Raw genomic sequence first — 22,439 nt, 5'->3', positions numbered from 1 at the left:
GATAAAAGAAATGAAAATAAAAAAGATAACAGAAATGTTACTTACTTTCGAATAACAGCTTTTTAAATTCTATATTCAATCCACATTCTCATGCCCTGTGGGCGAGTCTCATCTCAGTGACAGAAAATGTAACAAACAATGAAGAACTTTCACCCAAACCCACTGAAATGCTGACTGGGTCACAAAAGCCATATCTCCGCCCTAAAGACACACTTTGTTTTCTTCTTAGTTTTGCTGCCAAAGCACCAATGGCTCTAATGGGAACATCTGAGAAGATATATGAAGCCACAAAACTTCTTGATTATAATGAGTGACAATGACTGCTGCACAGAAGATAAACAAACCCAATGTCCCTCAGGTCTGTGTACACATGACTCCTGTAGTCTTTTCCTCAAAAAAAGATGTCTGGGTACAAGTTTAGATGAAGACCATCCCATCTAATGGGCTGCAGTCTGTTCCAACTGGAATTAGGTCAGTGTTTCTGCAGTGAATGGGTCCCCTCACTGCGATGGTCCTCCAACCAGTACCTATCACCCATGGAATTGAAGGTATTAAAAGGTATGGCCCTCTGCAACACCTGGGGAAAAGAATCCCTTCAAATGTCTTACCAGTCCTTGAAAACAGGAAAAAAATTAACGCTGCTCCCAGATATACTTCAGGTTGTCATAGCTACCCCCTCTTGGGAGTGATCTCTGTGTCTCAATGCATCCATTTTCACATGAGGACTAGAGAGTCCACAGTATTTCCTGGGAAAATATGGGCTGCAATATAAATTTGGCAAAAACTGCTGAGCTAATTTCTACACCATAGTCATCCCCCAAGGGCAAAAATGTTTCAGAGCCCATATAAGTTTTTCACCGAATCATGCTTGGAGAGCCCAGATCTCCATATAAACTAACCAACACAGTAAATGAACACCCCACATTAAAGAAGTCTTATGGAAAAGCCTTCATTATTTTGCAAGTAATAGCCATGAGACTGGTAGTTCTTCCACCTGGCAAGACAGCTCTTTATGTTAAAAAGTCGAACATACATACATATGGTTCCAACATGCAAACAAGCAAACAGAACAGATAAAATAGTTGCAGGTAGGATACACAATGTACATGATTCAATATATGAGATAAATTTCAGACTAATGAGACTTCACATATTTTCATATACAACTGTAAAGTCCTAACTAAGAAACTACATTTTTAACACATCTGAGAAATTTTTCACATTCGGACTCTTTTGTGCACAGCAAATTTACAAATTAGGCTGAGAGATAGCTCACGTTAATTATACTCTTTACGACAATTTCCTGTGTAAACTCTCTGATGACAATGAAGGTGGGAGTTAGTTGTAAAAGACTGTCCACATTTACTGCATTTATAAGCATTTTCTCCTGTATGAACTCTCTGATAACAGTGAAGGTTGGTGCTACTGGTATAAAATTTCCCACAGTCACTGCATTTATAAGGCTTTTGTTTTGTATGACTTCTCTGATGACGGCAATGGACATCGCTTTTCTCCAGTGTGAACTCTCTGATGATTTTGGAGAGCTCTGTTTTCATTGAAAGTTTTCCCACATTCACTACATTTATAAGGCTTTTCTCCTGTATGAACTCTCTGATGACGACAAAGTTTACTGTTACAGGTAAAAGATTTCCCACACTCACTGCATTTAAAAGGCTTTACTCCAGAGTGAACTCTCTGATGATTTTGGAGAGATTTGTTTTCACGGAAAGTTTTCCCACATTCACTACATTTATAAGGCTTTTCTCCTGTATGAACTCTCTGATGACGACAGAGTTTACTGTTACTGGGAAAAGATTTCCCACATTCACTGCATTTATAAGGCTTTTCTCCAGTGTGAACTCTCTGATGTCGGTGAAGTTTGAAATTAGTTGTAAAAGATTTCCCACATTCATTGCATTTATAAGGCTTTTCTCCAATGTGATCTCTCTGATGAATGGAAAGGTAAGACTTAGTTGTAAAAGACTTCCCACATTCACTGCATTTATAAGGCTTTTCTCCTGTGTGAACTCTCTGATGAATGTGAATGTAATAGTTAGTGGTAAAAGATTTACCACATTCACTGCAGTTATAAGGCTTTCCTCCAGTGTGAACTCTCTGATGAATGTGAAGGTAAGACTTACTGGTAAAAGATTTCCCACATTCACTGCAGTTATAAGGCTTTTCTCCAGTGTGAACTCTCTGATGTGTGTGAAGTCTGAAATTAGTGGTAAAAGATTTCCCACATTCATTGCATTTATAAGGCTTTTCTCCCGTGTGAACTCTCTGATGAATGTGAAGGTAAGATTTAGAGGCAAAAGATTTCCCACATTCATTGCATTTATAAGGCTTTTCTCCTGTGTGAACCCTCCGATGACTGTGAAGTTGAGAGTTAGTGGCAAAAGATTTCCCACATTCACTGCATTTAAAAGGCTTTTCTCCAGTGTGAACTCTCAGATGATTTTGGAGAGCTCCGCTTTGGATGAAAGTCATCCCACATTCACTGCATTTATGAGGCTTTTCTCCTGTATGAATTCTCCGATGCTGACAAAGTGCACTTTGCCTGGTATAAGATTTCCCACATTCAATGCAGGGAAAAGGCCTTTCTCCAGTGTGCACTCTTTGATGACGACGAAGTTTAATGAAACAGTTGTAAGCTTTCCCACATTCACCACATATATAAGGCTTTTCTTCAGTGTGAATGCTCTGGTGAGAAAGAAGGTTACCGCTCTGGGCAAAAGATTTCCCACATTCACTACATTTATAAGGCTTTTCTCCTGTGTGAACCCTCTGATGACTCTGAAGGTGAGACAAAGTGATAAAATATTTCCCACATTCACTGCAGTGATGAGGCCTTTCTCCAGAGTGCACTCTGTAATGATGATATTTGCGAGCATTGAAAGTTGAAAAAGACTTTCCACACTCACTACACTTATAAGGCTTCTCTCCAGTGTGAATTCTCCGATGACAATGAAGGTTACTGCTACTACTAAAAGATTTCCCACACTCATTGCACTCATAAGGCCTTTCTGCTGTGAGAACGCTCTGATCATAATGGAGAGCAGTGCTATTGGTAACAGCATTTCCACATTCACTGCGCCCATAGGGCCTTTCTTCAGTGTGCAAAGCTTCATATTCACCTAGGCTGTTAATACTGCTAAAAGCTTTCCCATATTCACTGTACTCATAATGCCTTTCTTCAGTGTGCAAAGCTTCATATTCACTTAGGCTGTTACTACTGCTAAAAGCTTTCCCATATTCACTGCACTGATAAGGCCTTTCTCCAGTGTGACCTTGCTGTAGAAGAGAAAAGCTAGAAAATTGGGTAAAATATTCCCCACATTCAGAGCACACAAAACATACACTTCCAACATTGACATCCTTTTCCTGAATAAACGTGTGGGTACAAGTAACGTCTTTCTTAGATTCTTTTCGGGCGTAATAATTTTTTGTCCTTTGAAATGTCATCCCACGTGTCGAAATAGCATTTGGACGATCCCTGGTCTGAGTATCCTTTAGGTGGAGCTGTCTTGATTCATTAAGAACACCATGCCCAACCGCCCCGCAGTTGAAACCATTTTGGGACACATTGAAATTGCAACTGTTTGCAAGGGAGATCCTGTCCACACCTCTAATGAAAGTCTTCTCTCTCACATGCCATTGGTGAATATTTACACTGAAGTAACACCGTTTTGCACATGCCCCACACCTCAACATTATCTGTTCGTGTTGTGTTCCCTGCAGCTCCATCACGTGGAAAATGTTTCCCAAGACTAGTCCACAACTCTCACAGGGGTGGCTCTTCTGGGAAGACAAAGGTAACTGGGGATTCCATGCCTGTGAAACTCTCACAAAAAAGTTCTGTTCAGTCGCTGCCTCCTCATTCTCTGCTCCACAGCAGCAACCTGAACAAAAGGAAACACTGGTAAAGTATATGTTCACCCTATGAAATCAGAATATCTGCACCACAAATGTTTATCTGTCATGACTAGGCCTGATTCCATAGAAAGATGTTAAGGACCAATGAGGTATACTCTGAGGAAACTGTTGTTATGCATATTGTGGCCCCAAAACTCAGCTGATGATGAAAAGCAAACCAAGAGAGGGACAGAAGCACAGGATGGGACACAAAGAAGAGAGGAAGGCTCTACTTATTTTTCCTGCACAAACGGCTTCCATTAGGACCTTACATGTTCTCCATGTGAGTCTATGTAGAATAATTTAAAACGGCTGAAAGCCATAAAAATGTATTGTATTAGACCATATGATGTTCAACGTCAATATAACATGTGTGCACTCCAAGGTAATGCAGGCATGGACTAATTTTAGAGGACAGAAAAGAGAGACCTGTGAAAGAGGCACAGGTGCAAAGTGAAGAGAGGTGAAGGTTATCCATGGGCTGGGAATCCCAGTAGAAATGATCACTATGAAAAGTGAGTGCTGATAGAACCAAGATGGCAGAATAGGTAAACGCCAGAAATTGCTGCCACGCACAACCGCTTCAACAATACAACTAAAAGACAACACAGACATCATCCAGAACCACAGGAAGACTGGCTGAGTGGAATTTCTACAAATAGAAAGAAAGAGAAAAGCATACTGAGACTCAGAGGAGGTGCGGAAGTAGAGTGCAGAGGTATGGAGGCGCACGCGGAAATCGCTGGCAACTGAGCATGTGGCGCACTTGGAAAGGGCTAGCAATTGAGGGCGTGGCCCAAGTGGAAAGGGCTGGGAAATGAGGTCATGGTTGTCTTTTTCAATCGGGAGGGAGTCTCAAGCTCCCTACTGCTCTGAACTCCAGCCCCAGGCGAGTCTATGGGGACCCAGACTCATTCGGGGAGAAACCGGACTGTCTGGCATCCGTCGGAACTCGAGGGTGGCTTTCTCTCAGCAGTACTTGTGGAGATTACCGGGACAATGAGTCGCTGGGCCTCTTAGGGTAAGACTGAGGAGCAGGCATAGCTGCTTTCTCCACCCTGTTGATCCCGAGACTCCGCCCCACCCAACCTGTGAGCAGAGGCTTTTCCATATCAAAGGCCTGGCCCTTTGCAATCTGGTAATGAACTAACAAACTGCAGCTGGGTCAGACAGACCCAGAACTTCCAAAAGATGGCCCAAGGCCCCACAGCACCTAGCATTGCTTCACAGCTGGGCCTCATCTGGGCAACTACAAACCCCAAACAAAGAAGAGGAATCTACAGATCTCTCTGTAGCTCCTGCTGAGTAGCCTCAGGCAGAGGCTAAATTAGCACCTCCTTAGAGATCCAAGAGCCAGTGTACCCAGTGGTTAGAGTGGGACAATCCAGATTAAAACTGCTCAGATCCAAAAGGCACACACTTTGGGCGCAGACTCAGTGAGCACCAAAGTCCCACTGAAGCAAGTCTTGCCCCAGAAGGGTGTGTCAAGCACAGAAGTTCTCCCAGTGCAGACACAGGTGATTCTCACAGCCAATGGGCCTGGAGGTCAATTACTCCCAGTGATACCAACTACAATCAAGGCTAAACTACAACAATACTGTGCATAAAGCCCACAAAGGGGTGCACCAAGAGTAATTGGGGAGGCTGAGACACTGGGCCCTATAGTACACCTAACACAGAAAGCCACTCTATCAACACAAGAAAGCATAAAAAATGCGGAGCCAAGAAAAAGGTAACGCCGAAACCGGTTTGGCTCAGGGGATAGAGCGTCGGCCTGCGGACTGAAAGGTCCCAGGTTCGATTCCGGTCAAGGGCATGTACCTGGGTTGCGGGCACATCCCCAGTGGGGGATGTGTAGGAGGCAGCTGATCAATGTTTCCTTCTCATCGATGTTTCTGACTCTCTGTCTCTCTCCCTTCCTCTCTGTAAAAAATCAATAAAATATATTTTAAAAAAGAAAAAAAAAGAAAAAGGTAACATATGAAAGGAATAGAGGAAAGCAAACTACTGGATATAGAGTTAAAACCACACTTTTAAAGGTATTTCAAGAATTTTCTAGAAACCACCAATAAATTTAGTGAGACCCATAAGAAATCTAGTGAGACCCTCAAGGTTATGAAAAAGTACGAACTAGAAATTAAGCATACACTGACTGAAATAAAGAATATTATGAAGAGTTCCAACAGCAGACTAGAGGATCACAAGAATAAAGTCAAAGCTTTGAAATACGAAGAAGGAAAAATCACCCAACCAGAAAAACAAAAAGAAAAAAGAATGCAAAAGTATGAAGATAGTGTAAGGAGCCTCTGAGATAACTTCAAAGGTACCAAAATCTGAATTATGGGGGTGCCAGAAGAGACAGCAAGATATTGAAAACCTATTTGAAGAAATACTAACAGAAAACTTCCCCTACCTGGTCAAAGTAATAGACTTCCAAGTCCAGGAAGCACAGAGAACCCCAAACAAAAGGAAGCCAAAGAGGACCACACCAAGGCACACCATCATTAAACACATTGTTTGCGGGTAGTTTTTATCGTCCGCGCTCTACTACAAGTCAACTTAAATGTATAACTAAAACGTATAAATACGTTTCCCGCTTTCAATGCGTTACAATCCCAAGAGCAAAAGACAAAGAGAGAATCTTAAAAGCAACAAGAGAAAGAAACTCAGTTACCTACAAAGGAGTACCCATAACAACTCTCAGCTGATTCCTCAACAGAAATTATGCAGGCCAGAAGAAATTATTCAGGACAGAAGGGAGTGGCAAGAAATATTCAAAGGGATGAATATCAAGAACCTACAACCTAGATTACTTTACCCAGCAAAGCTATCATTAGGAATTGAAGGTTAGATAAAGAGCTTCACAGATAAGAAAAAGCTAAAGGAGTTTTCACCACCAAACCAGTATTATATGAAATGCTGAAAGGTATCCTTTAAGAAGAGGAAGAAGAAGAAGAAAAAGGTAAAGATACAAATTATGAACAACAATTACACAGCTACCAACAAGTGAATCTAAAAATCAAGTGAATAAATAATCTGGTGAACAGAATAAACTGGTGAATATAATATATTCCGGGGCATAGAAAGGGAGTGGACTGACTATTCTTGGGGAGGAAAAGGGTTTAGGGGTGTGGGAAGAGACTGGACAAAAATTATACACTGATGGATGAGAACAGTGGGTGGCGGGGGTATGGGCAGAGGCTGGGGTGGGAACAGGGTGGACGGGAGTTATGGAGGAAAAAAAGAGAAACAAATGTAATAATCTGAACAATAAAGATTTAATTAAAAAATTAATAAAAGTTGCCAAAAACTTAAAAAACACCCCTGTGCTGGACCTATTTATCCTTCCCTCTGTACTCCAAGCCTCCGGCAGCTACTAAGCTTTTTACTCCCTGTATAGTTTTCCCTTTTCCAGAATGTAATGTAGTTGGAATCACACAGTATATACCCTTTTCAGACTGGCTCTTTTTACTAAGCAATATATATTTAAGTTTCTTCCATTCCTTTCTTGGCTCAAGGGGTCATATCAATGTGGGGAGGTCTTGCTTCTTGGTATTCCCATTCCTAGTTTGATTTTTCTCTATTTTCTCTTTTTATTGCTGAAGATTTCATTGTACAGATGCACCACAGTTTGTGTATCCACTTACCTTATTTTTTTTTAAATATATTTTATTGATTTTTTACAGAGAGGAAGGGAGAGAGATAGAGAGTCAGAAACATCGATGAGAGAGAAACATCGATCAGCTGCCTCCTGCACATCCCCCACGGGGGATGTGCCCGCAACCCAGGTACATTCCCTTGAATGGAATCGAAACTGGGACCTTCCATTCCGAAGGCTGACGCTCTATCCACTGAGCCAAACCGGTTTTGGCTATCCACTCACCTTTTAGGGGACATTTTGGTTGCTTACAGTTCTTTGTAATTAGCAATAAAGCTGCTATAAACACTTATATGAAAAAAGAAAGAAAACGCTAGGTTTCCAGCTATGAATGTAACAAAGGCCAGCCAAGAATTCCTTCCCAGTGACCCTTCTCCAAGGAAAGACCACGTGTGCCACCAATGTGTCATTAATAAAGCACTGTTTCGCAGTACCCCGTTTGCCCAGGTGGATATAACGTCGGCCTGTAGACTGAAGGGTCCCAGGTTCAATTCCAGTCCAGGGCATGTATCTTGGTTGTAGGCACATTCCCAGTAGGGGTTGTGTAGGAGGGAGCTGATTGATGTTTCTCTCTCATTGAGGTTTCTAACTCCCTATCCCTCTCCCTTCCTTTCTGTAAAAAATTCAATAAAATACATTTAAAAATAAATAAATAAAATCATGTTTCTTCTGTGATGCACAAAGGATTCTTCCCCTTAAATCCCACTTGACCCATTCCATGGGATAAATGATGCAAATCTTCAGAGAAAAACGAAAAAGGAGGATAATCAACACTGTGGTAGAACAACAAAGGACAAATGAGACAACAGACAAACGACCTATGTGAGCCCTTGCTGGCTTGGCTCAGTGGATGGAGCGTCTCCCTGTGGACTGAAGGGTCCTAGGTACCATTCTGGCCAGGGCATGTGCCGCGGTTGCAGGCTTCATCCCCAGGTGGTGGTGTGTAGGAGGCAGCCGATCGATGATTCTCTCTCACCACTGAGGCTTCCGTATCTCCCTTCCTCGCTGAAATCACTAAGAATATATTTTTTAAAAACCCACCTATGTGAGTGACATCCGAAAGAATGCAGAATTAGAGATACGACCATCTCACCTGAGCCCACTGTAAGTAGACAGCTACTCATGAACAAAAACCCCATATGAAATAGGAGTAAGAGTAACATGAAGACAGTATAACACACACAAATGAAGAAGTGTACAGAAACAATGACTAGAAAAGACTGGATGAATAAACATATTTGAAAATACGTACAGTAAAAAACAAGGGTCAGAATTACCTCCAGCAGCCCCTGTGCTTTTGCTATCATTGACCAAAGTGGCCTGTTCTTAAAAGAACACTAGAAACTTTTGTGTTTAAAAACCACATAATGCCTTGGCCAATACGGCTCAGTTGGTTGGAGCATCATGCTGTGTACCAAAGCGTCGAGTATTCAATTCCCAGTCAAGGCACCTATCAGTATATGGGTTCCATTTCCAGTTACCTTGTGTGCAGAAGTCAGTCGATGGATATTTCTCCCTCACACGGATCTTTCTCTCCCTCTCTTTCTCTCCCACCCATCTCTCTTCCTCAAATATTTAAACAAGCATCAGTAAAAGGAGATAAAGCAAAATAAAACAATACAAATATTGGCTACTCTTGACTTCGACTAAAGCAAAGAACAAAAACCAACAAACAACAACAATCTTCACGGGGGTAGGGGAGGCTGGGGAAAGTCAATTGGGGAAGAAAAAAAAAATGTTCAAAGAAATGAAAGGTAAGACATTATACTTGACACTAGGAACCACAAAGCATCATAGGAGATGTTGAGCCCTAACTGATTTGGCTCAGTGGATAGAGTGTTAGCCTGCGGACTGAAGGGTCCCAGGTTCGATTCCCATCAAGGGCATATACCTTAGTTGTGGGCACATCCCCAGTAGAGGTGTGCAGGAGGCAGTTGATCCATGTTCTCTCTCATCGATGTTTCAAACTCTCTAGCCCTCTCCCTTCCTCTATGTAAAATATCAATAAAATATACTTTTAATTAAAAAAAAAAAAAGAGAGATGTTGATGTTAAGAGAGAACATGAACTTCCATAGAGAAATCTGTCAAGATCCCATATGAGCTTCTGAAATTAATAAACAAATTCAGAGCCCTGGCCATGTAGTTCTCCTGTTGAGTGTGCGGTACCGATGCACCACGGCTGTGGGTTTTCTAGGCACATGTAGGGGACAGCCAATAAATGCTTACATGGGTAGAACAGTAGATCAGTTTACCTCTCTTTCTCTGTTTCCCTTCCTGTCTCTAAAATCAATAAATAAAGGCTGCCCAGTATGGCTCAGTGATTGAGCAAAAACCCATGACCTAGCACAGTGGATCTCAACCTTCTGGTCCTTTAAATACAGTTTCTCATTGCTGACCCAACCGTAACACTATTTTCGTTGCTACTTCATAACTGTAATGTTGCTACTGTTATGAATCATAATGTAAATATCTGATATGCAGGATGATCTTAGGCGACTCCTGTGAAAGGGTTGTTCGACTGCCAAAAGGGTCGCGACCCACAGGTTGAAAGCAGCTGACCACTGAGATCAAAATTCCAGCCCTTCTCAAAAGATATGTGCAGGTTGCCGGCCCAATCTCCATTGGGGGGTGTGCAGAAAGTAGCTAATCAATGACTCTCTCATTATTCATGTTTCTATTGCCCTCTCCTTCTTTTCCTCTCTGAAATCTGTAAAATATACTATAAAAATACATAATTTAAGGAATCCTATCTAAAAAAAGAGAAACATGGTAATCAGCGTACGACCACTACCGTTCCCATTGGCTAATCAGTGCGATATGCAAATTAACTGGCAGCCAAGATGGCGGCCGGCAGCCAGGCAGCTTGAAATTAACATGAGGCTTGCTTGCTTCAGTGACAGAGGAAACCAACGTTCCCCGCCTGCCTTGCGGGCCTCTGAGCCTGCGGTTTGAAATATTGTACCAAATATAGAAGCTAAACAAAACCCCAGAATCCTTATTTAGGTGATCTGGGATCTCAGAGCTGGAGTTACACATTGTTTCGATTATAGGACCGAAACAAACCAGATACCTGCTTTCAGCATCGGAGCCCTAAGAGCTGGAGCCTCAGAGCTAAAGCTGGCCCAGGACAAAAAAGAAAAGAAAAAAAGAAGCGGTTGGGAGCTTCCGTCACCCGCCAGCCTGAAAACAGCCCTCAGCCCCTCAACCAGACTGACCAGGCACCCCAGTGGGGACCCCTACCCTGAAGGGTGTGTGACCAGCTGCAAACTGCCATCATCCCCTCACCCAGGCTGGCCAGGCACCCCAGTGGGGACCCCCACCCTGATCCAGGACACCCTTCAGGGCAAACCAGCCGGCCCCCATACGTGCACCAGGCCTCTATCCTATATGGAAAAAGAGTAATATGCCTCCCAGCACCGGGATCAGCGGAGGCGCGAGGCCTCCGGCCCCGGGATCAGCGTGACAGGGGCAGCGCCCAAACCCCCTGATGCCCTGCGGCTCTGTGTGTGACGGGGTGGGACCACAACCTCCCTATCGGGCCTGCTCTGTTCGGGACAGGGAAAGGCGCCCCAACCCCCTGATCAGCCCTGCTCTTTGCCTGATAAGGGAGAGATCCCCAACCCCCTGATCGCCCTGCGGCTCTGTGTGTGACAGTGCGGCGCCCCAACACCCTGATCGGCCCTGCTCTGTGTGTGACAGGGTACGGCGCCCCAACCCCTCCTCCCCATGGGCCCTGCTCTGTGTGTGACGGGGTAGAACCATAAACTCCCCATCGGCCCTGCCCTGAGTGTAACAGGGTGCAGCTCCCCAAACTCCTGATGGGCCCTGCTCTGTGCGTGACAGGGGGTAGCTCCCCAACCCCCTTATCGACCCTGCTCTGAGCCCGACCAGGGCCTGAACCTAGGGATTGGGCCTGACCTTACCACCCGGGAGCAGGCCTACGCCAGCAGGTCGCTATCTCCCGAGAGGTCCCAGACTGCGAGAGGGCACAGGCCGGGCTGACGGACCCCCACTTCCCCCCGAGTGCACAAATTTTTGTGCACCGGGCCTCTAGTAAATAAATATACATGGCCCATGTCGCTCAGTTGTCAGAGTGCCTGCTTGCACATTGGAAGGTCATGGATTTGATTTTCCGTAAGAGGCAGGTATGTGCCTTTCAGGTTCAAACCCCTCCTGGTAAAGGCACATGTGTGAGGCAACCAATTGATGTTTCACTCTCTCTTACCCTCTCTCTGCGTCTCCCTTTCTCTCTCTTAGAAAAAAAATCATTGGTAAAAATAGTCTCACTATTCAGGTGAAGATAAAAGAGAAAGAATTGAATTCAGAAATGTTACAGGAGAGGAGATCCAAGATGGCGGTGTAGGCAAGGGCTTATACTCTCTTCATTCCACAACCACATCAAAATTACAACTAAAATGCAGAACAACAATCAGCCAGAACTCCTGGAAAGCTGGCTGAAGGGAAGCCTTAGGACAGTGGTTCTCAACCTGGACTGCACATTAGAATCACCTGGGAATGTTTTAAAAAACCTGATTTCTGGGCCTCATCATTAGTAACAATGAAACAGAATTTCCAAAGGATGAGGCCCAGATATCAGGATTTTGAAAAGATTCCCAGGTGATTCTAATGTACAGCCAAGGTTGAGAACCATTGTCTTAGCACTAGACAGGTAAAGTGGAAAGCACACTGATACTGGTAGGAGGTATAAAGTAGAGAAGAATGGAAGGTGTTGGTCGTGTACCCATGTGGGACACTTTTTTAATTGGGAGAGAGATCGTCTCTGCAGAGGTCACCTGGAAGAAAAAGCAGTCCCAGTGTCACAGCAGATGCCCAGCACAGCGTCCCAGACTGGGGAAAAAAGGCCCTACTGGCAGTAAGAACTACGGGCTGTAAAAACCAGTGCGGACTGGGGCTCAGTGACACAGAGGCTGCAGGAGACCCAGCTGCTCCTCTTACAATGCCAATACCAAAAAGGAATTTACAACCTCCTGCTTCTTCTTGACCTCCAAGGCCTGGCGAGCCTGGTGGTGGAGGGGCGAATCAAGACACATATGAGAGGGAAACAGGCCTAACTGGAATCGGGGCAGGAATTCGGGCACAGCTTTCTCCCAGACAGAGGTGCTTGCTGTGGTCATTATACCTATGCTGCCACATCTGTGGCAGGTCTTACTGACAACCATTCTGTATGCTCCGACTGGTGATTCCCTGAGACCTCACCCCATCCAATTTACAACTCCACCCAAGCTGTGTGCAGCAGCGTTTGTATATGAATTGCCTACCCTTGCTCAGGCTAAAACCTGTCAAATAAGTTGCAGTTCAGTCAGGGAGCCCCAAACCTATCCATAAATGGCCTATTCCTGGCACAAGCACTAGCCTTCCTTGCTTCACAGCTGGGCCTCATCAGGGCACTTCCAAACTCCAAACAAAGAGGAGATTCTGCAGATCTCCCTATAGATGCTGCTGGGTGGCTCCAGGCAGAGGCTGACTTTACACTTCCCTGGAGACCCAAAAGCCAGTGTACCCAGTGGTCAGTGTCATACCATAGCAGCTTAAAACTCTTCACATCCTTAAGCCATACACTCAAGGGGCAGACTCACTGACCAACAAAGCCCTACTGATGCATGTCATGCTCCATAGGGGTGTCTCCTGCACAGCACCTCTCCCACTGTTGTCGTAGTTACACCCATTAATGCTGAAATCCTCAAGAAGGGTCCTAGGTACAACTCCGGCCAGGGCATGATTTCCTTTCACCAGGTAGGGGAAGTTTCTGTTAGGATTTCGTCTTTTTTTTTTTTTATTTTCCTCAAGAAAATTCCGGCAAATCAGATCCAGCAATATATTAGAAAGATCATACACCATGACCAAGTGGGATTTATTCGGGGAATGAAACATTGTATAATAGCGGCAAATCAATAAATATGACACAACATATGAATAAAATGAAAGACAAAAGTCATATAAGCATATCAATTGAAGCAGAAAAAGCATTTGACATAATCTGACACCCTTTCTTGAAAAAACTCTCAGCAAAGTGGGAGCCCAAGGATCACACCTCAACATACTAAGAACCTTATATTACATACCCACAATCAGCAAAAACTATAACCATTTTCCCCTAAGAACAGGAACAAGACAGGGATGTCCACTTTCACCACTCCTGTTTGATATAAAACTGAAGTGCTAGCCATACAAGCAGACAAGAAGCAGAAATTAAAGGCATCAAAACTGGAAATGAAGAAAACTGTCATTATTCAAAGATGACATCATATTGTACATAAAAACCCCTAAAAGACTCCATCAAAAAACTACTAAATTTAATAAATGCATTCAGAAATGTGGCAGGATACAAAATTAAGAACCAGAAATTTATGGCTTTTTTATATACCAATGACAAACTCAGAAAAGGAGAAACAAACAAACAAATAAAAAATCCTATCTACTATTGCAACAAAGAAATTAGGACACCTACGAATAAACTTAACTAACTAGGTAAAAGACCTGTACGCCGAAAACTACAGGAAGTTGAAAAAAAAAGATAGAAGAAGATATAAACAAATGGAAAAATATACTGTGTTCATGGACTGGTAGAATCAACATGATTAAAATGTCAATAATACCCAAAACAATCTGCAGATTCAATGCAATCCCCATTAATATACCAACCGCACATTTCACAGCCCTATAATAAGCGCTCCAAAAATAGATATGGAATAATAATAATAATAATAAAATAGCCTCAGCAATCTTGAGAAAGAACAAAGTTGGAGGCATGACACACCAGATACCAAGCTATATTGCAAAAATGCCTGGTACTAACACAACAACAGACATATAGAACAATGCAACAGAACAGAGAATCCAAAAATCGACCGAAGCCATTATCCTCAACATCTGTCAAACGAGACAACAGCATACAATGAAGTCGAGATAGTCTCTTGAATAAATGGTGTTGGGAAAATTGGACAGATACATGCAAAAAAATAAACTAGACCACCAACTTTTATCATAAGTCTGTAAACTTAAGATTGGAAACAATAAAAATCTTAGAAGAATCCACAGGCAGCAAAATATCAGCCATATATCCTAGCAATGTCTTTACGGACACAGCTCCTAGGGCAGGGGTGGGCAAACTTTTTGACTCGAGGGCCACAATGGGTTCTTAAACTGGATCAGAGGGTTTAAACAAAAGCATGGATGGAGTGTTTGTGTGAACTAATATAAATTCAAAGTAAACATCATTACATAAAAGGGTACGGTCTTTTTTTTCAATAGTTTTATTCATTTCAAACGGGCCTGATCAGGCTCGCGGGCCGTAGTTTGCCCACGGCTGACCTAGGACAATGAGGGTGAACCTATGACACGTGTGTCAGAGGTGACATGTGAACTCATATTTTTGGTTGATTTTTCATTGTTAAATGGCATCCTATCTCATAATATACAAACATGGTTAATTGAGCGTACCTTCGCTATGCCTCCATTGGCTAATCAGCATGATATGCAAAATAACCAACAAAGATGGTGTTTAATTTGCATACATAGGTGCCAAGGGGCAGGGAGAAGACTGAAGGTGGCTCCAGCTGGAGCAGCGAAGGCCTGGGTCCGTGGTGCAGGAGGAAAACCGGTGTTGGCAGCTAGGGGAAGGGAAGACCTATTCCACAAATCTTTTCATGCAACAGACCTCTAGTTTAAATATAAAAAATAAACATCAAAAATATAAATGTTTGTTTTACTATGGTGAGAGATATCAAAAAATTTCTATATGTGACATGGCACCTGAGTTAAGTTAGGGTTTTTCAAAATGATGACATGCCGAGCTCAAAAGGTTCACCATCACTGTCCTAGGGTAATGGAAACTAAAGAAAAAATGAACAAATAGAACTATGTCAAGATAAACAGCCTATGCACAGCCAAAGAAAACATCAACAAAACAACAAGAAATTCCACCACATGGCAGAACATATTTGCCAATTTTATATTTGATAAGGGTTTACTCTGGAAAATTCACATGAACTCATATATCGTAAGAAAAACAAGGGAAACAATCCAATCAAAAAATGGGCAAAGGACCTAAATACACACTTTTGGAAAGTGGATATACAGAAAGCCGAGACATATAAAAAGATGCTCAAAACCAATTAACCGAGAGACGCAAATCAAAACAACAATGAGATATCATCTCAAACCTGTCAGGTTGCCTATCATCAACTAATCACCAAAGGACAAGGTGCTGGCAAGGATGTGGAGAAAAGGAACCCTGTGCTCTGCAGGTGGAAATGCAATCCCCATATTGGTACAGACACTGTGGAATATAATGTAGAGTTTCCAAAAAATTAAAAATGGAACTCCCAATTGACCCATCTAGGAAAATATACCAAGAAATAAAAAACAGCCCTAGACGGTTTGGCTCAGTGGATAGAGCGTCGACCTGCAGGTTGAATGGTCCCAAGTTCAATGCCGCCCAAGGCAACATGCCACGCTGCATGCAGAACGGAGAGATCAATCATTCTCTCCTATCACTGATGTTACTATCACTCTCTCCCTCTCCTTTCCTCTCTCTGAAATCAATAATGAAATATTTAAAAAAAAGAAAAACAAATCAGAAACACCAATCAGAAAGGACATATGCACCCCTATGTTCATAGCAACACAATTTACAATAGCTAAGATTTGGAAATAGCCTAAGTGCTCATCAGAAGATGAGTGGATTAAAAAACTGTGAAAAAACAAAACAAAAAAAAACAAAACTGTGGTACATCTACACAATGGAATACTAGGCTGCTGTTAAAAAGGAGGAACTCTTACTATTTATAACGGCATGGATGGAACTGAAGAGCAATCTTGCTCAGCAAAATAAGCCAGGTGGAGAAAGATAAATATCACATGATCTCCCTCATTTGTGGTCAATGATGGAAAATCGCGACATATGTAATACCATATATATTACTTGAAACAATAAAGAATTTTTAAAACAGGAATATTGTGAAAATATCCATACCACACAATGCAATCTACAGATTAAATGGAACTCTGAGGATAATTCTTATGGTATTTTACAAAGACATGAAAAGAGAACCTTGAAATGTATAGAACTAAAAAATGTGAATAGCAAAAACAATCCTAAGTGAGAAGGAAGCTGGTGGAATCATAATTCCTCACTTAAATTTCTTACAAAGACATAGCAAGCAAACAATGTGTTGCTGAAGAAACACAGACACATACATCAACAGAACAGAACAGAAAACACAGAAATAAACCCAGACACACTTTCAAGTAATCTTTGTCAAAACTGCAACACAGCCGAAACTGGTTTGGCTCAGTGGATATAGTGTTGGCCTGCAGACTCAAAGGTCCCAGGTTCAATTCCGGTCAAGGGCATGTACCTGGGTTGTGGGTACATCCCCAGGAGATTTGAAGGAGGCGGCTGATCGATGTTTCTCTCTCATCGATGTTTCTAACTCTGTATCTCTCTCCCTTCCTCTCTGTAAAAAATCAATAAAATATATTTTAAAAAAATAAAATAAAAATAAGAGAAAAGTAAAATGTTTAAAAAAAAACTGCAAGACACAAGAAGAAGGGAAAGATAGTTTCTTCAATGAATGGTGCTGCTGAAAATCAATACTCACATGGAAACACAACAATACTGGACACCACTGATAAAATTTAACACAACATGCATAACAGAATTGAATGTCAGCGCTAAAACTTAAAACGCCTCAGGACAACCTAGAGAAAAAGTGTTGGAGATTTGTTTTGACATGATTTTCTGAATGTGACACCAACCACCACAAAAAAAAACAAAAACAAACAGTCGAGATGGCAACAAATAAAGAAAAAAGCTTCTTCACAGCACAACAGCAATACACAAACTGAAATAAAGGAAATCGAGAGAACAGAAGAAAATAATTGCAAATCCCATGAAGGGATTGCTTGGAGAGATTGTGGATTCAGTTCTGATCAGCACAATAAAGCAAATATTGAAATACAGACAAAAATTCAGTCAAATAGTTGGAGTTCCCAGGGAATAATAATGTTATGTTAATACTATATTGGAGGCTAATAACAATGCAATGATTTGTCTGAAAACCAAACTCCATACAACTTCATTAAAAATACTTTATTGCTAAGCACTAGCAACAAGCATCTGAGCTTGCCAAAAACACGGACTTTGTAAAAAAGCGAGTATGGGGAGCAATATCTGCAAAGCACAATTAAGCACATCCAAAAATATGTGTTCCTGTATGTAATAAGCAATTAATATATAAAATATACAGGGTAGTTAGAACACTCTTTAAACAAAAAATACAGTTAAGAAACAGGATAAGGATGTAGAGACAACTCTACAAAAAATATGTACAAATGACCAACAAGAATATAGAAACTGCTTTCCTCACTGATCAAGATGGAATCTCTGAGGCTTCCTATAACAGGATCAACCACAAGTCCTTCCCTGTGAATTTAGTGCAGCGGGGACTATTGGAGCCTCAGGAATAGAAGGGAGCAGTGGAAACAGACCAACCCTCCCCAGGACAGCAACTACCCAGCAAACTGGAAAAACAAGCAGTACCACAGTCTACATGGGAGGACAGAGCACACCCTGGGGGATGGGACCTGGGAAACCTCAAAGCCAAGTCCAGGTCACTGGTGAGAGTGAGGGTCTTACCCAGGGAGGATATAAGTTCAAAGTTCTCCAGCATCACATTCAGGTACAGCTGTCTCTGACCCTCATCAAGGAGGCTCCATTCCTCCCTGGAGAAGTACAGGGCAATGTCCTCAAAGGTCACGCCAACCTGTCAGAACGGAGACAATTAAAAACAGAGCCGCCTTTCTGAGAACCAGTAACTCTACTTCTTACACAGCTTCCCGCCCCTCAAGCTCCTCCAGGACCCCTGGTTACTGTGGACACCAGGCCCTAATGCTCATCACAGTCCCATTACTCACTGCATGGCCCTGAGCAGAGCAGCTGAGTCCGATGGGAAGCTTTGGGGGAGGGGAGAGGAGGGAGCAATGCCATTTCAGGTCTGGGCGATGCCTGCAGGGCCCCAGCCTTCCTGCCAGGCAACACCACTGCAGTCTCCTAGATCCTGCCTCCAAGACAAAGCCAAGCCTGGGTTTATGCTTCGCCTTTAAGTCCCCACACCAGGTCCCGGGACCATCAGCGCACACTTCCTCCAGATGTGCTCACCACTGGGTAATGTTTAACCCCTTCCCATGTTCAGACCCCAGGTTCACTCCCTCAGCTCTGCCCCCTTCCTGCTCCAATGCCACTGGATCTCGCTGGACTCACCCATGAACTTGGCATATGGCGTGTAGACAGCTTGGAGTCCAGCCGGATCCAGGACCACCCCAGGCCCCTGATGGACCCACAGCCGGGAAAGCCCCGAATGAGTCTGTGCCGTCCTCCCTGCAGCCTCTGCTCTTTCCGTCAATACTCACAGCCACACCCTCAGGGACCTTCAGATACAAGTCACCCCCCGTCCTCTCTGCCCTGCACTTGCTGTGTCCTCAGAAGCCACCACACTCCTCTCTCCCCTCCACCTTCCTCACGGCCCTCCACGCGGGACTGAGCTGCAGGACGGGACAGGCGCCCTCCCCAGGCTGTGGTGTGTGTGTGCGGAGGCGGTGAAGGCCTGGGGGACTGAACTCACCTCAGCCCGTCTCCTCAGCGGGGGCGCCGCCATTGCCCTCTGTGAGCCGGGCGGGAGTAGAAGCCGCTGCAGAAATGGCAGTCCCTGTACTGGCCCTGGCGTCAGTTTGGGTGGCGACTCCGAGCTTCAATCCCAGGTGGGAGCTGTGAGCACCACTGGCGGCTCCCACCATTGGTTGTAAGGCGGGGAACACCAGTCTCCGGCCTTCTCCACCGACAGCGGACACGGAAAGCCTCACGGCCTGAGACAAAAAATCTGAGAAGACAAAACCGGCCTCAAGGATTACCGCCCTCCCGAAGCTCCCAAACGGAAGTGCCTTCTCTGACCCTCCATTGGCTCCGCCTGATGCCATTCCAGGCTTGGCCTTCTGGGTAATGTAGTTTCTAAGCGCCAAGGCCAGGATCCAGTATTTCTCAGTTGACTGTAGGACTGGATTTAGGGGCAAATAGCCCAAGAACACACCAAGTACACTCAGGGTCCTCTAGCGCCTTCAGGGGAGGGATTTTCCGAGGCAAGTTTGTTTCTCCTGCACCTGAAGGGCTTTCTTTAGCTGCGGTTTTGCATATATTTGTTCAGGACTTGCTGTTTCTGAAGGGCAGGCATTGTGTCTTCATTCAAGACTTTTGGCATGTGTTTCCCTGGGGCCATATGTATCTGGAGGAGGTTGTTCAAGTCTCTAACTGCCTTAACCTGCCTCCATTGAATCCATTATACAAAGTTAAGGTCACAAAACAGACGCTCATACTTAAGGGCATCTGCTTCTGATGCCATCCAAAGTGTCAGCACTGCCTGGGCTGCAGGGTGAATAAGATGGACAAGAAACATATGAAAAGATGCTTTAAGTCACAGATCATCAGAGAGATGGAAATTCAAGCAACAATTACGTGTCACCTCACTCACCGCTTTCACAATGGCTGCCATCAACAAATGAACAAAATTCAAGTGCTGGGAAGGATGTGGAAAAAAGGGATCCCTAGTTCACAGCTGGTGGGAATGCAAAGTGGTGCAGCCATTATGAAAATCAGTATGGCGTTTCCTCAACGAATTTAGTATGGAACTTCCATTTGATCCAGTGATTCTACTTCTAGGAATATATTCTAAGAATCCGGAAATAATAAGATAGAATATATACTCCCTTCTGTTGATAACAGCACAATTTACAATAACAAAGATGTGGAAACAGCCCAAGTGCCCATCAATAGATGAGTGGAGCCAAACCGGTTTGGCTCAGTGGATAGAGCGTCGGCCTGTGGACTGAAGGGTCCCAGGTTCGACTCCGGTCAGGGGCATGTGCCTTGGTTGTGGGCACATCCCCAGTGGGAGATGTGCAGGAGGCAGCTGACAGATGTTTCTCTCTCATCGATGTTTCTAACTCTCTATCTCTCTCCCTTCCTCTCTGTAAAAAATCAATAAAATATATTTTTAAAAAAAATCAATTAAAATATATTTTAAAAAATATATATGAGTGGATTAAAATGCTTTGATATGCGGAAACCTTTTTGGCTCAGTGGATAGAGAGTCAGCTTTCAGACTGAAGGGTCCCAAGTTTGATTCCGGTCAAAGGCATGTACCTGGGTTGCGGGCACATCCCCAGTAGGAGATGTCAGGAGGCAGCTGATCGATGTTTCTAACTCTCTCTCTCCCTTCCTCTCTGTAAAAAATCAATAAAATATATTAAAAAAATGAATAAAATGCTTTGATACAGCCCTAGCCAGTTTGTTTAATTGGATAGAGCTTCACCCTGCATACTGAAGGATTCCAGGTTTATTTCAGGATAAGGGTACATGCCCAAATTACAGGCTTCATTCCCAGTAGGGAGTGCACTAGAGGCAGGCAATCAATGATCCTCTCTCATCATTGATGTTTCTCTCTCTCTCTCTTCCTTTCATTTCTTCTCTGAAATAAATACTTAAAAAAAAATAAATAAACCTGTGGAAAATTTATACCATGGAATACTCTGCAGCAGTACAAAAGAATTTTTACCTTTACAGACAGCATACGGGCACCTGGAAAGCATCAAACCAAGTGAAATCAATCAGTCAGAGAACGACAAATATCACATGATCTCACTTATATAGGAAATCTGATTAACAAAATAAAGTGCTGAATGGAGTGGATTCAGAGACATGGAAGCATGGAAGGGAATCTGAATCTCAGAGGAAAGGAATAGGGGGGGGCAGGGGCGGGAAACAGCCTCAGGTAAGGATTAAACACACACACAGACACACACAGTCACCTGAGCCTTGAGCTTTGTCTTCTGTTCTCTGAATACATTGGGAAAACACTTGCTTGCTGTGTTCTGAGTGTGCTCTAAATTAGTGTTATTAATCTGTGTTCAATCAGTTGAATCTCTGGAAATGCTGATACTCCTCCATGTAACTTTCTCTTGCATCACATGAGTCAATTGCTTTTGGTGATGTTGAAAGAAATGTCCAAACTTGTGGAGAATTTTTCTAAGTTTATGTGACCGAAGCTGGTAACAGTGCCAGGAAGCAGAATAACAATAAATTGCTTGGGAGAATGGCAGTTTTGCACCATTTTTATACATGAGACTAAAGAAGAAGACATAAATGGGTTACATGACATTCACTGGTGATAAATTGGGGACAGGAGCTAAGGAGGAAAATCTCTAAGATTGGATAAAAAGTAAAAAAAAAACAAAAAAAACCTTCTTTTTAAGTTTATCTGATAGGTAACAGTTAATATTTAACACAACAACAATTGGGGCTGTGTGATCTTCTGTGCTCAGGGATTGTGCTTAGGATTCTGTGAAACAGAAATGTCCCTGAAAATCCAAAGGTCTGTCATCCCTGACGCAAAAAGACAACAGACAGGCTCAATAAGCTAAAATTTGCCCCTTGCAAAAAATTAAAAAACCACACACACACACACACACACACACACACACACACACACACACAACAACAACAACAACAACAACAACATCGCGGACTGGGACATAAATACCCCTGTGGCTGTAATGGGGCGACCCGTGGAGAAGATCACCAGGGACTCAGATGAAAGATTTAGGAGCCTTTATTAAGCTGGCCAGCGACTACAGTTGCAAAGGGTGAACTATAAGAATTACAGCATTTTTATTTGCAAAAACCACAAAGTTACAAAAACCTTAGTTCCCAACACTGTATCGTATCAATACCTTCCTATCTATTTGTTTTAGGAACAGAGAGTACAGCATATTGAGAAGGAGGCATGAGACTGT

The 22,439-nt window shown here is 43.2% G+C and overlaps 1 protein-coding gene across 1 annotated transcript; it reads right to left on the bottom strand.

Annotated features, from left to right (window-relative positions):
- Positions 1-983: 983 nt before the first annotated feature.
- LOC308531488 (uncharacterized protein) lies at positions 984-20,287 on the bottom strand. Its single transcript, XM_081108425.1, has 3 exons — positions 19,220-20,287; positions 18,235-18,361; positions 984-3,902 (listed from the first exon to the last, which is right to left on the bottom strand). Exons 1-3 carry the CDS (start codon positions 19,250-19,252, stop codon positions 1,456-1,458), a joined length of 2,607 nt encoding a protein of 868 aa, XP_080964551.1. The 5' UTR covers positions 19,253-20,287; the 3' UTR covers positions 984-1,455.
- Positions 20,288-22,439: the final 2,152 nt, after the last annotated feature.

This window comes from Myotis nattereri, assembly GCF_964212035.1.
Source record: "Myotis nattereri genome assembly, chromosome: 15".
In the NCBI taxonomy this organism is placed as follows: Eukaryota; Metazoa; Chordata; class Mammalia; order Chiroptera; family Vespertilionidae; genus Myotis; species Myotis nattereri.
Note: the sequence above shows the minus strand (reverse complement) of the source record. Positions and strands in the feature narration are given on the sequence as shown.

What these genes read in the sequence shown, in the direction of transcription:
- LOC308531488 (XM_081108425.1), bottom strand. Translation starts at nt 19,252, where the DNA reads ATGGCGGCGCCCCCGCTGAGGAGACGGGCTGAG. An exon ending in CGCTGAGGAGACGGGCTGAG is followed by an intron (nt 18,362 to 19,219) that starts GTGAGTTCAGTC and finishes CCGTTCTGACAG; the next exon opens with GTTGGCGTGACCTTTGAGGA. An exon ending in TGAACTTATATCCTCCCTGG is followed by an intron (nt 3,903 to 18,234) that starts GTAAGACCCTCA and finishes CCTTTTGTTCAG; the next exon opens with GTTGCTGCTGTGGAGCAGAG.